Source organism: Budorcas taxicolor, chromosome 8 (assembly GCF_023091745.1).
Source record: "Budorcas taxicolor isolate Tak-1 chromosome 8, Takin1.1, whole genome shotgun sequence".
NCBI lineage: Eukaryota > Metazoa > Chordata > Mammalia > Artiodactyla > Bovidae > Budorcas > Budorcas taxicolor.
The window spans coordinates 63,949,447-63,963,856 of record NC_068917.1 but is presented as its reverse complement, the minus strand read 5'-3'; the positions used below and the strand labels follow the sequence as shown (position 1 = coordinate 63,963,856).

The 14,410-nt window shown below is 48.9% G+C and overlaps 1 protein-coding gene across 1 annotated transcript in view; it reads left to right on the top strand.

The window, feature by feature from the left end:
* PAX5 (paired box 5) overlaps positions 1-14,410 on the top strand; it is a 171,193-nt gene that overhangs the window by 14,312 nt on the left and 142,471 nt on the right. Inside the window, exons 4-5 of the mRNA XM_052644974.1 lie at positions 4,838-4,902; positions 8,437-8,565. Coding sequence (XP_052500934.1) covers positions 4,838-4,902; positions 8,437-8,565 — 194 coding nt within the window. The remainder of the gene's footprint in view (positions 1-4,837; positions 4,903-8,436; positions 8,566-14,410) is intronic.

Below are 14,410 nucleotides of genomic sequence, written 5' to 3'. Positions count from 1 at the left end.
ATCCCACTGCATTCTAACAGATGCAGCTTCTAAGTAACTGTCTTGCAAATGTTGTGTAAGAGGTCCATAGCTCTCTCTCCCAGCCCCTGCTTCCCTGGGAGGTAATGTCTCACTGCTCCACTACTTCAAACAGCTAGCAAGGGAGGGGGTGGCTGGATCGGTAGCTATTCTGGGGGCCACAGTGCCTTCTCCCCCACCATGCCTACCCCCCTGCCCGCCAGAAGTGTGTGAACTCCTGCTGCCTTCTGGGGATTCTGCCTGGGAAGCTATGACTGACTGGGGTGAAGCAACACTGAACCAGTTCTGCTGGGATTGTGGGAGATTTCCTAGGACACAAACCATCATGTTTGTGTGACTTCTTAAGGACGAATACATGCTGGGATGCTCACAACGTGCAGGAAGGATGCTTGGAATCCAACCTGAGACAGTTGGAGGAGACTCTTCTAGAGCTGAGCCCAATGCCGGGAGTGAGGGGACGGATGGAGTCTTCCTTCTTTGTCTGTTCCAGTCCCATGGCTCTAAACTGAGTGGCACTCCCAGCTTAGAGGGGCAGCCCTATTTAGTTCCAGCCGTGGTTGTCCTGTGAGAACGTGGGGCCAGTATTCTGGGTGTTCTGATTTTTCAGGAGAAGCTAGAAATTCATGTATTCATGTAAAGCTCCCAACTTACCAATACTGACAACTAATTCAAATGAAAATAAATGTACTCTGCAGGCCAAACGCACCTAGTCTTGCGATGGGTGTGGCTGGGGATGACCCTTTATAAACTCTGTTCTTCAGCCTAACTTGGGCAGCAAGCCTTCAGGGATCGTTCTTCCCTTTCCTCTTTCTTCTCTATGTCAGTTGCAGGCCTGCCTGTCACCTGTGGGCTCTCTGCAGCTTGGCTGCTGTCTCGAAGCTTGGACCCTTGGTTTTTGCATTCTTAGTATAGCTGATGGCCCAAGATTCTTTCTGCACCTATGCACCAGTGGCAGTTTGATCAGTGCAGTAGACATGGGTATTTCTTCAGCCCTATAACCTTATTTCTTCTTTTAAGGCAACACGATTTTCTTTCACTGGAATTTTGTATGTGGTAGTGGGGGCGGGGTGGTGGCTGGGGGTGATAGTGAGAAGACAGCCTTTCCAAGCAGTGAGGGTGATGTTGAAATGTGACCCTTGCCAATGTCTGTAATATCTACAGTTGCTCAGACTTGGAATCTTTGGATTCTAGATGGATTTTGAATCCAGCTAGGCTTTATATGTTACGTAGGAAGTATTTAGTCCCTCTGCTAAAGTCCTACCTCCTTTGAATGTGGCTCAAAGAAAAGTGCCCAGGCATGGGAGCTGACTTGCTATGTGACCTTGGGCAGGTCATTTGAACACTCTGGGCTTTAGTTTCCTTATTTGTAGGAATTCTTTGATTGTTGAGCTTCCTCCCCCACTGGACCATCTAGAATGATCCTATGGCATTCAAGGTCAGGCAAAATAAAGTAAAGGATATACCTCTTAGTACTGACTGTCAATTAGCCCCAATTGTTTCTGGTTTAGAAAAGTCCAGAGTGTGACTCTTATGGTGATGAGTCCTGATGTTAATTTTTTGTTTTTTAAGAATCACTCTAATTCAATCACAGTGTTGTTCTTCCAACTCCCATTTCTTCTCCGTGGAAGATGATGCTGGCAGCTGCTGCAGGCAGATGGGCAGAATCTCTGTCTCTGGAGATACCTTTGAAGGGTTCCCTACAGTTCAGGTCCTCCTGTAAAAGACAGGCCTGCCACAGCCTTAAAATAGGGTGTGGGGATGGCTACCTCCCCTCCCCAGCTCCCAAGGGGATCACATGTGTTTTTAAGGCATTTGTGGAAAATATGAACCTTTTAAGGTTGAAGCTGGTCATTAATCTTTATGAAGATACCAATGAAAATAACAACAGCTAACATTTATCGAGAATTTACTATGCAGCAACCACTGGTCTAAGTACTTAATTAATTCTCATAATAACCCTATGAGGCAAGAATGATTCTTAGTCTCATTTTGCAGATGAAAAAATTGAGGTAGGGAGGTTAAGTAACTTGCCCAGGGTCATGCAGCTGGCAGATTGTAAAACTGGTGTTCAAACTCTAGAAGTGTGGTCCTGGGACCTGCTTACCCTACTGCGGCTGCCACTCAATGATTAATAACAATTGATTATGTTTTACTGACAATTTATAACTATTTTTAAAGAAAAATAAGGAAAATATAATTTTCTTTGCCTATGTACAAATTTAATGGAAGACAATGCTTTGAAAATTAGGACCTTATGCTGGACTTCAACGGGAAATAGTTACAATATATTTTACCATATGTTTGTATATATATAAATCAAAATATAGATAAATATAGTTAAATCTTGCATCTCTATATATATTCACACACCTAGCGATATATATGTAGACACACACACGTGTACACAGAGAAGGTGACGTACACAGACATCCCCAAATTAGGTCAGATGCTGGCTTAATTCCTGTAGTCTAAAAAACTGCCTCACTCCTAGGTCTTTGTTAATACAGTCCCTGTTTGCTTAGTCAAAATAAGTGGTTTGAATATTGGAGAAAACAAGTAAGCAAACACTGTGAGGATATTTGAGGCGAAACATTGCTGACTCAACAGAAAACAGCAAAAGGCCCTCCCTCCGCAGAGCTCAGGTGGCCTAGGCTGCAGAGAGCCCGTGGCTGGGCTGTGGTGTGAACAGAAACATCCATTCCAGGCTGTCGGCTGAGGATGCTGGGTGCCTTCCATGCCCAGCATCGAGCTGTGAGATCACAGAGAGCAGGGGCCAAGGCCTGAGGAGTTTTAGAGGAGGCATCTGCCATTCCTCTTCTCCCTTTCCTGGTGCACAAGCTGGAGACCAGTGCAGCCTGAAACAAACTTCCAGAAAGAGGGTTCTGAAATGTGAAAAAGTTTCTTATATAAAGCTGAGTGAACAGAGCAGGACATAGAATTGTACACATGGTTTAATCCTGATGTTATTAAGAAAAAAATGGATATTTCCAAATCCACATAGGAATGCGAGCATAAAGGAAATACACCAAAATGTGGTGTTAGATGTTTTCCTTATACTTGTCCAAATAGTCTACCATGAGCACAAAGGACTTTTATAATTAGGAAGCACTCTAATAAATGTTCTTTAAAAGGTCACAGTTGGAGGCTGGGATAGAACTTTTCCAAAGAAGCTGCACATTTTATTACCATCCACCCTTCTCCTAAGTGCCAGGGAAGGAATCTTCTTGCAGACCCCAAGTAACTTTTGGCCTGGCCCTGGTCAGCCGCTCCCTAGTGGCTCAGTTGGTAAAGAATCTGCCTGCAATGCAGGAGACAGGGGTTCGATCCCTGGCTCGAGAAGATCCCCTGGAGAACACACTCTAGTATTCTTGTCTGGAGAATCCCAGGCAAGTCAATCCCTGACTCCTTTGCAAGCCCATGGACTGTAGCCTGCCAGCTTCCTCTGTCCATGAAATTTTCCATGCAAGAATAGTGGAGCAGGTTGCCATTTCCTCCTCCAGGGTATCTTTCCAACCCAGGGATCGAACCCGATTCTCCTGTGTCTCCTGCATTGAATAGAGGAGCCTGGTGGGCTACTGTCCATGGGACTGCCAAGGGTCAGACATGACTGTGCAGCTAACTCACTTTCACTTCACTTTGTTCAGCTGCTTTACAATGCATTGGGCTCAGGGGTCTCATGAAGGCCTCACATGTTGTCCCAGCTGGAAATTTACTATCTAAGAGCCCAAGGTTTTGCTGAAGGGCCTCAGAGCTGCCAGGTAGCAAAGGGAAGGTGCCACTGCTATTGACCATTTTATACACTGGGCTTTATGATAAGATTTTTTTTCTAAAAAGGATGGATTAAAGTAAGCAAAGAGTGGTCTGTTCCAATTCCCTCATTGTATCGAGGCCCTCACAGTGGAGTGGACTTGCCCCAGGGTCACAATCAAGTTCATCTTAGAACTAGAGCAAGGTCTCTGGGAAGACCATGCAGGACAACCCTGGCTCCAGCTCTGTAGAGCCTTTCCACTGTTTTGTGTAATTCAGGCTTCCTCTTAGCCAAGCCAAGCCAGAGTTAAAGTGGCAGCACTTTAATCCTTTCCAGTTTTGTAGCAGCATTCACACTGCTCCCCTCCCCCCCTTGATAATTTCCGATGGTGTGTGTGTGTGCTCAGTAGCAGAGTCATATCTGACTCCTTTGTGATCCCATGGACTGTAGCCTGCCAGCCTCCTCTGTCCATGGAATTTTCCAAGCAAGAATAGTGGAGCGAGTTGCCATTTCCTCCTCTAGAGTGTCTTCCCAACACAGGGATCGAACCTGCGTCTCCTGTGTCTCCTGCATCGGCAGACAGATTCTTAACCACTGTGCCACCTGGCAGGGATGTTATTCTTCCTATGGCTTTCTAAGGCAGAGAAACCGGAGTGTGAGAGCTGCCAGGGGACAGGGAGGTCACCAGGTTCAGTGGCTTTATTCCACAGGTGGAAGGTTGAGGTCCAGGGAAGGGAAGAAACTTTCTAACTTGCTCAGTGAGTTCCTGATGGAGCTGAAGCTGCTCCGAGAATAGGATGACTATTTGTAATATTAACACATCAATCTCTTCCTACAGAAGAGGCAGTTGCGGCCCAAAGAAGGGTGCCAGTTACCCAAAGACACCCAGGGAGGTAGGGGCCGAGCTAGAACTAACCTATAATTTTTCCAAACCCCCAGTTCCGGACCTGGATTTATAATCTGTCCCCACTTCCACGACCCAACTTGATATGGGTTTCTGGCATTGCTACTTGAGATCTCTTCTCCACTGTGATGGTAAATAGCATTTTTTTTTTTCTCAATTGTTCACAGGATCATCCGGACAAAAGTACAGCAGCCACCCAACCAGCCGGTCCCAGCTTCCAGTCACAGCATAGGTAAGAAGAACTTTTAAAAAAAAATTTTTAAATCTAATGGGCTCCAAGTACTCAAAAGAACTTTTAATCATTCTTATGGACAGATAATTCTGCATAAAACACTTCGGCACACGTACTAATGCGCCTTCTTTGTCATTCTCCAAGGGCTGAACCTGGTAAATGAATTTTATAAATACTGCTAAAAGGTTTTGAATTTTACTGATTATTATGATAAATAGCTTTCACCATGAGACAGAAAATTGAAATCTAAGCCAAAAAAAAAAATCCACTAATGGGGGTCTATAGAATGTCAGATAATTAAAGTAATAAATCAAGAAAGGGATACTTATTCATAACATTTTCTGCATCATTAGTCAGTAAGTAGTTTTGAATGTGTTTTTTTCTTCTACCAACCAGCCCTTCTACAATTCTTTGTGCACTTGCAGTCTTGAGTGAAGATGTGGCAAAACTTCCTAAACTTTCTTTCTCTCTCTCTCTTGCTTCGATCTCGTTGCTCCGTGAACTGTCAAGGGCTGCCACTGGGGTTTCTGACACTCACGGGTGAAGTCTGACAGTGACCAAGGAGGGGAGTTATATTTCCTACTACTCAGGAATTCAGAAGTTTCCCTTGCCTTCCCTTCCCTGCAAAGATCCTGAGATGAAAGTGACATGTTTCTACTCAAGGTGTATTATTTCTCCACCTGGGATAAGAGAAACCCCTCTGGTTAGCTGGGAGAAAGTGTGAAGCTCTCTGATTGCTAATGGTTGCCTCTTTGCATCAAAGTAAGACAGAATTCCTCCTTTACATAAAATAAGTCTTCATTTAGTAATCCATCCAAAAAGCATCGGCTAGGCCCCTGCTATGCAACCTGTTGTGGAGACTAACATTATAAAGGAGTAGGACAAAATCCCCCTTTCTCAAGGGCTTCTTGGTCTAATGGGGACTATCACAAAGAGCCCAGGTTTCAACAGATGTTTTCAGACTTCCCTGGTGGCTCTGTGGTAAAATCCGCCTGCCAATGCAGGAGACGAGGGTTTGATCCCTGAGTTGAGAAGACCCCCCCCGCCTCCCCCCCCCCCAGCCCCCGACCACTGGAGAAGGAAAAGGTGACTCGCTCCAGTATTCTTGCCTGGGAGATCCCATGGACAGAGGAGCCTGATGGGCTACAGTCCATGGGATCACAAAGGGTCAGACATGACTTAGCGACTGAACAACAACAATTACAGAGAGAAGTTTGCAAATACTGAGATCAGGCTCAAGAAGAAGGGGTGCTGTGGGAACAGAAGAGAGGGATGGACCAGCTGTGCTGAGCTGGAGTGAAGAGGATTGAGGGAAGTTTCTGGGGAAATATCTGTGTCTGGGATTTCATTTGCAGCTTTAACTATTTCAGGTCCTATAGCAATGACTACTAAGGGTAACTGATAATATTCTTTCAATTGGGTGAGAGGAATAATTCCACTTGACAGTCAGCAGAATGCCTAATCTCAGAAGTTGGTATAAAAACCATATCTTATGTGTATGCCACCCCTAATAGCTTATAAACTTACCAAAGAGTGAGGAAATGGAAGCTTTAGAGAGACGAAATAACTAGCCCTCGGTCACATGGCCAGTAAGTGGAGAAGCCAGAATTGGAACCTGGGTCTTTTGAGCTGTGTGATCACAAAATATTGGAACAAATGTCATCAGCTCTGTCAGCGGCGTGGTGAACCTTGGTTACATGTGGTTGTTGTTGTTTAAAGTATCAAATGACTTGTGATCTTCTTTCTTCCTCTGTTCTTTGCACCTTAACACAAAAAAGGTTGTGAGATTTGCATAAATCTATTTTGAGGCGCTTCTTCTGGTGAAGGAAAAGAGAAGTTAACGATTTCTACTTCTGTGTCTCCTAAGGAAGATCTAAAATCAAACTCAACTATGTGAAGAAAGCTCTGTTCCCCTTAGGTCTGGAGGGGCAAAAGCTGGATGTGCTCCAAGAAAAGCAACAAACAGCTTCTCAACGGATCACCTCCATCTCCAGTATTTTCTTACGCTTTAGAGTCAAAAGCAGCTCCACCTGCCTCCAGCTAGTTATGGCCAAAGGAAATGTGCCTGAGATTGGTCTACAGGTTTTAATGAACCGAGAAAGAATTCCCACAGCCCAGAAATGGAAATTCAGCTGTATAGCTTGAGAGGCCCCTGATGACCGAAGGGCCTCCCTCTTAGATTCTGGGGCCAGGAGTTAATGTGAAACTTGCTGAAACCTCCCCTCCCCCTTTCTTATTCTTAGGAACTTAGATATTAATACCTCATTCACAGTAAGTCATCAACCCACGTTTGGGGGCGGAAGAAATCTAGACTTTAAGCCAGACGACCCAAGGCTGAGCCCTGGTGCTACTGCTTATTAGTGTGATGACTTTGAGCCAATCACTTTGCCGTATGGAGGCTCAGTTTCCTCACTTGATAAATGAGAATGAATAATAGCATTCAGTTATTGCAAGCATCAAACGAAAAATACATTATTAATGTGAAGCATATTATTGTTTTTTCATTATTCATTAGTGAGGAGCAGATTACTACAGGGCTTAAGACTTTAGTTCTTGGGCTCCAGTCACTGCACTGTCTCATTAGCTGTGTGACTTTGGGGAAGTCACTTACCTTCTCTGAACCTTGATTCCCTTACCTTTCCAGTGACCTAACTTATAAGTTTGTTCTCAGCATTAAATATGATAATGCAAGAATGCCTGGCATAGAGTAAGTCTCAAAAAAGATTAACATTATTATATATCAATGTATATATCATAGAGTATATTAATATATATAATATATATATAAGACTTCCTTGGTGGCTCAGATGGCAAAGCGTCTGCCTGCAATGTGGGAGACCCAGGTTCGATCCCTGGGTCAGGAAGATCCCCTGGAGAAGGAAATGGCAACCCACTCCAGTACTCTCACCTGGAAAATCCCATGGACGGAGGATCCTGGTAGGCTACAGTCCATGGGGTCGCAAAGAGTTGGACACGACTGAGCAATTTCACTTTCACTTTTAATATTGTATAACTAATATTAAATATTAAAATCCAGGTAAACTGGAAGGAGAAAAGACAGTGAGGAACTATTAAAAAAAAAGAGACAGTCTTCATTAGGTGCTTTGCTGGCTATGTGTGTGAGTGTGCAGATACTTATGTCTGCGTGGCTGGGTGGATGTGTAAATAGGCAGTGACCCTGCCTAAATAGTAGGTTGTTTTTAGCACTGGCTGGCTGTGGGCTCCAGCTCCCCAGTTTCTCTGCTCCATCCCCCTGCTTCCTGCATCCTTGGATAGGCTGGGTTTGAGTTCCTTTCACCACTGTCAGTTCTCTTGGGAGGGGGGGCGCTCTTATCTTCCAGGTGTGGCTGCTGTTCAGGGGGAGGCATCCTTAGCGCGCCCCCCACCCTCTCCGCTCGGCCCACCAAGCTGGTGTTGGGGGAGTGCCTTTGTTTTGGCCCGATGGCTGGGGCCCAACCTTCCTCCTCCCCGGAGCCGCCTCCCCTCCACGCCAAGCCTCCTGCCGAGCCTTGACCGTCCTCTCCCTCTGCGCAGTGTCCACGGGCTCCGTGACGCAGGTGTCCTCGGTGAGCACGGACTCGGCTGGCTCCTCCTACTCCATCAGCGGCATCCTGGGCATCACATCCCCCAGCGCCGACACCAACAAGCGCAAGAGAGACGAAGGTAAGAGACGCTGCGCGCGCCGTCGTTGGGGATGGACCCACCGGCTCTGAGGGATCTGTTTCCAGGCCCTTGGTCAGGGGCGGGAGCACAGATGACTGCTATGCGCTCCCCTTACCTGCAGAGCTCTGGAGGCGCCGGGCCCAGCCCCCACCTGACCCTCGGGGAAGGGGCTAAGCCTTCTGGGAGAGGACGAGGGGCCGGCTGGGACTGGACTTCTTCCTGGCCTCCTCCCATCTTCACCCTTTGGAGGGAAAGGCAGTCCTGGCAGGACTCCATGGCCTGTGCTTTGCCGCCTCTAGGAAGCTGGTCCCTTGGCAGGTGTGGGGGTATGAGCACAGCAGCAATGGCCCCTTTTGGGGGGACCCCTGGGGAGAGGAAGGATCTGGGCATAGTGAGAGGGGCACACCTCCTGTAGTAGGCTTAGCGAGTGGGGTCTCTCCCAGGCCTTCAGCGTGGTGCTGGGAGGGGGGTGGTTGAGGAAGTGAATAATCTCATCTCTGCCCTTAGGGCCAGTGCAGGGGCCTCCCAGGGATTAAATAGATGTCAATCTTCCCTGTTGGTTTTTCTCAACCCTCAGTATGCTGCCCAGGCCTCCAGAACTGGCTGCCTCTGTCCCAAGCACTGGTCCACCTTAACCCTGATCTCCTTTCCCTGGATGGGCTGCCAGTTTGGGCTGACATTAATGGGTCTGAGAGGAGGAATGACCCCCCTGGGAGTCTGTAAAACCTTGGTCAGGAAAGGAAAGGAAAAAAAGGCCAGGGTCTAGGGCCTGAGAGCAGCGTGACAGAAATCTTGATTCAATTATTCAGTTTTTTGGCACAAGTCCCCTTCTCAACTCCCTGTAAGGGATGTATGTTCTGTGTGAGCACGTGCCTAAGTACTTACGATCCGTAACTAGAAAACTGAGTCGGCCTGGCGGTGGATTGGCGTGTGGTCTGTGTGTTCCAGGCCATGCAGGAGCTGGGCCCACGGCCTCTGTGTCGAGCTATGGGAGATGATCCACGGCTTTTGGAAACTGCTTCACCTCTTTCCCCCTGCTCCTGATGTCAACAGATGTCAGAAGTCTTTTACTTGGTGGCTTGCTGTGCCCTGTTCCTGCAGGAGGCGGTGGGCCTACCATCTCTGTTGGTTTATGGGGTTGATGGTGTCATCTTTTCATTGTCACCTGGACTCACTGCAGTTGTGCTCAAGCTGGAGCCTGCTGTGACTGACCATGTGGAGGGGCAGGTATTTGAGGCTCCTTCAGAGGCTGAAGATTAGAGGTAGAATTTTGAAGAGAAAAAAAGAAAAATTGAGTTTGATGTTTACCATCAAACACACAGGTCCTGAATGGGGGAGATTGTGTCACTGTGTTTGTCAAGTGCGCTAAGGGCTTTCAGTCTCTGGTGAGTGGTCACTCTAGCCTCCCAAGCTGCTTGAGAAAGTGTAGAATGGTCAAGATGTGGGTATTGTTCGTCCACACTTCTGTGCTGGGCAGATCCTTCCTGAAGGCTGTGACCCAAAGTATTGACCTTGAAGAGGGACAGTGACAAATTGGGATGTGTCCAGATGGGGATGACCTGATGAAGAAGTATTTGGAGGAACACCTTAGGGCTCTAAGGATGTTTTGGTACCAAGAAGAGGAGAATGAGCAGGGCTGGATTGTTGCTTCCAAATATTTGGAGGGCTGACATGGAAGGCAAAAGGAATGAGACTCTGCTGTTTAGCCTCAAAGGCCAGTGTGAGGCAGATGCAGAAAAGATTTCAGCTCAGAGTACAAGTCTGCAAATATGAGAGTGGTCTAAGGCAAAAATGGGCTGCCTCAGAAAGTAGTGAGTGCCCCATTACCAGAGGTGTGTTAGTAGGGCCCAGGTGGCCATTTGCTGGGCTGCTGTGTAAGAGTATCAAGAATCAGATGCGGGGTTTGATGATCTTTCAGATCCTCAGTTTTGGAATTTATGATTGAGCCCTGATCCCCAGAAAAACTTAGGAGGTAATCCCATCTGTGGCCTGGGGCTAAGGGAGAATGAGTTGATGGTCCTGAAAGCTTACAGGATTAGAAAGATTGAGAGACCAAGCAACAAGTAGAGCCCCTACCCACTCCCTGCCCTGCATCACTGAGGGTGGTTGTGGTTGGGCAGAGAGGTGGCTGGAAGTGCCCTTGCTTGTATCAGCAAACTGCCTGGGAGGAGTATAGCAAGGTGCTCCCCACTGTCCTTTCCATCCTCCCCCTATAGCTCTCTGAATCCTTGCATTGGATTTGGGAGGAATTGAAGAGGTGGAGATTGCTACCCCTTTTTTATAGGGGAGGAAACCAAGGCCCCATGGAGTTTCATGATGTTGGCAAAGCCACAGAGCTTTGGCGAGGGGGTTGGGTGAGCTGAGGAGTGGGGAGAGCCCCTGAGGCTTCAGCTCCCCAGCTCCCTGGGCTGGACCAAGCCTGGGGATGGTGTGAGGAGGGTTTCAAGCAAAAGGGCATGGTCAGCAGGTTGGATGCTGCCAAGAGTGTGGTGAGAAAGTAAGAATCAGTCACTGGGGAAACACAGGGGAAATGCTGGTGAACTGGGTTCTGGCCCATTGAGGCTGCGGGCCATAACACCATTTTCCTCCGGAGCGCTCAGCAGACTGAGTGACGGGCCATGGGGCAAGACAGGCAATAAACGGCCGAAAGGAAGACAGCTGAGGGTCCTCATCCCATTTCTCAGATGGGTGACTGAGGCTGTGCACAGTGAAGTGGCTTGCTCAACTCTGGTTCACAGTCTCCTCCCACTTGGACTTGGATTTTACCCTGTGGGCATTTCCTGGCTCTGCGCTCCTGCTCAGGGTTCAAGGCAGGGGTGGGTGATGGGAGAGTTCCATTACAGAGGACCTGGCCTCTAGACCTGGCAGGCTGGTGAGCAATAGTGGTAACCTAAAGTCCCTGTGACAGGCAGTGTGTGGGGTGATGCTGTGATGGGAGGATGCCACCAGAGCAGAAAGGCAGGGCAGGGAAGGGCTGACATTGACCCAAAGGATCTGGAAAGGGTTCTCATAGGAAGTGGCACTTTATGAAGGGAAAAATATTTTGCATGGCTGTTTTCAAACTTAAATGAATTAAAATCAAACAAAATGAAAATTTCCTCAGTTGCACTTAGCCACATTTCAGTGGCTCAATAGCCGCATGTCCCCAGTGGCTTTTGTACTGCATGACATGGCTTGAATACAAGTGCTTGGCACATTGTCGTTGTTTAGTTGCAAAGTCATGTCCAACTCTGCGATCCCACAGACTGTGGCCTGCCAGGCTCCTCTGTCCATGGGATTTCCCAGGCAAGAATACTGGAGTGGGTTGCCATTTCCTTCTCCAGGGGATCTTCCCGACCTAGGGATTGAACCCACGTCTCCTGCATTGGCAGGCAGATTCTTTACCACTGAGACACCAGGGACACCCTGCTTGGCACATAGTAGGTGCTCAGTAAATAGTCCTCGGTAGAATGGATTGGTCATGTGCCTGTAGAGGGTTCACAATTAGTGAGGATGGTGGTGGTGGGGGTGGGGAGTCTCTAGTCTCCTCAACCAGGAATGTTTCTGTTGGTTATTTTTGTCTTCCATGGAAAGCTCAATTTGAGCAAAAAATTCTTTAGCGAAAAGAAATAAGTTAGAATACTATTAGACCAGGGGATTGCCAAGGGCCCTTTTAGCCTAGAAATTCTAGGACTCTTCCTGGGGCATTTGTCTCCAAGACCAGCCTTGGGAGCGTGGCCACTGTGTCTAAATCTCAGATGAACAGTTCTGCGGCTGAGGCAGCAGAGAAGGTCCATGGGGCCTCTGAGGGCAGAGCTGGGGTTGGCTAAAGGAAGCTACAGGGAGCAGATCATGGCTCAGTGCAAGGAACAGCTTTCAGACAAGAGCCAGGCTGGACCAAGGTTAGAAGCCTCAGCTTGGAAAGGTAGCGAGCTCCCCATCATTGGAGGCATGAACAGGGCTGGTGGCAGAAGAGCCAAAGAAAGCATTCTGGTTTGGACTCCGTGACTTTTGAGGCCTGTTACAATCTGGGTGGCAAGTGCTTCTCTGACTGCCTGGCATTCCAAATTGGTTCTGCCTACTTGTTTTCCCTCCTGCTGTCTGACTCTGCATTCGCCATCATGTGGGCTTGACTGGGCGGGGCTGCATCACCTGTTTCTATCCCCAACCTGGCCTCCTGGCACAGGGCCCCGTGCACAGAGGGCTCAAGAGGCTTGTGAATGGCTGAGAGTCAGGCTGGGGTGCTGCCCAGGCCGGAGGGGCAGCTTCATCTCTGGGTTGGGCTGTCCCGAGGGCATCCGTGGAGAAAGCTGTGGCCTGGACCTGAGGAATCCTGCTGGGTGAGGGGGACAGAGCCCGGGGCAGTGCCTCCCTTCCCGGAAGGCCCCAAGGAGGTGGTGGTGGGCTGGCCTTGGCAGAGCGGGCAGAGCTGTGAATAGCGGCCATGGGTGAAAGGGCAGCCCCAGACCCTCTGTTCCTTCCTGGGCCTTTGATCTCTGGTGGGGCCTCCTTCCGCTGTCTCCGGGGCCCCCATTCAGGTCCCCTCGACCTCCCCCTCCCCTCATCCCCCCAGTTTGAAAGGCCCTGAACACACCGAGGTCAGCCGAGTGCGAATCCCTTTCACTAGCTCAGGAAGCTGGCCAGTCCAGCGCTGGTGTGGACTGTGGGGGCTGGAAGCTTCTTGTGGGGCGGTAGGGGATACACTGCAGGTGGGTTTCTGGGCCCTGGGCTGCCTTCTGGGGACAGAGGGCACCAGAAGAGGCCTGTCCTTTTGAAAAGATGCCAAGTCTCGCAAGACCCTCGCGGGGAGGCTTAGGGGCGTGCGCAGGGAGCGGGGCTCCTGCCATGACTGTGTCCATCCCTCTCCCTGGGGTGACTCATCTCTGTCTGTGTCTCTCCCTGCATCTTTTGTTTGGGCCTCGCTGCCTCTGTTTATGTCCTGTTTAAGGGACTTCCTCTGTGTCCCCTTCTGTCTTGTTTCAGCTCTCACTCTTTCTATTTCCTCATATTCACTCTCTTCTCTCTTTCACCCTCACACTCACTCACCCTCTTTTCTTGTATGAGCTCCCTCTCTCTCTCACCAGCTCTTCTCTCTCCTTCTCCAGGGCCAACAGCCTCAGCTCAGACCTCCGTGGGAGCCATACTGGGGAGGGAAGGGGTTTCAGAAGTTCACAGACCACGAAGGGCCCCGGGGACCCTCTGACTTCAGGGCAGGCCCCGGTCTTCCTCTCCTTTGCTGACGCTCAGACATTGTCTGTTGCTCTGGGCTTGGGACCGAAGGCTGGAGCAGAAGGTGCAGAGACTCTGCTCAGATTCCCAGCAGGGAATGAGATGTGTGGACAACTTTGGGATTTCCGAGTTGTAGGCACGCTTGTGGCGCCACCATTCCAAAGACTGGTGATCTCTGGAGACTGCACCCCACCTCCCCACCCCCTGCTGCCTCAATAAAAAAGACGAGATGTTAAGGCCAGGCCCCAGGCTCACAGGCCAGGGACCAGCTGGTCTGAGGACTCCGTGTGGTGAAATCTTTGGCAAGTTACTTAATTCTCTGAGCCTGCATTTTGTTATCTGGAAAGTAGAGGGGGCACACGTTTTGTGTGTTATTTTGAGGATAAAATGAAATTATTCCAGCAAAGGGTTTATAGCTCCAGGGCCTGGTGGAAGTTAAGACTTTAATAAATAGCCACTGAGGGAGACTGGGGCTTTGAGGGTGTGTGAGGCCGGTCACAGGCTGAGGGCAAGCAGGTTCCATCTGCAGTTCTATTTGGCAGCTGAAACTGGCTGACCTGCCCCCACCGACTTCCTGTTTGTAACTGTCTTTCCCTCTGGGCGCCAAGACTGAACAACAGCGCCCCCAGGTGTCAGC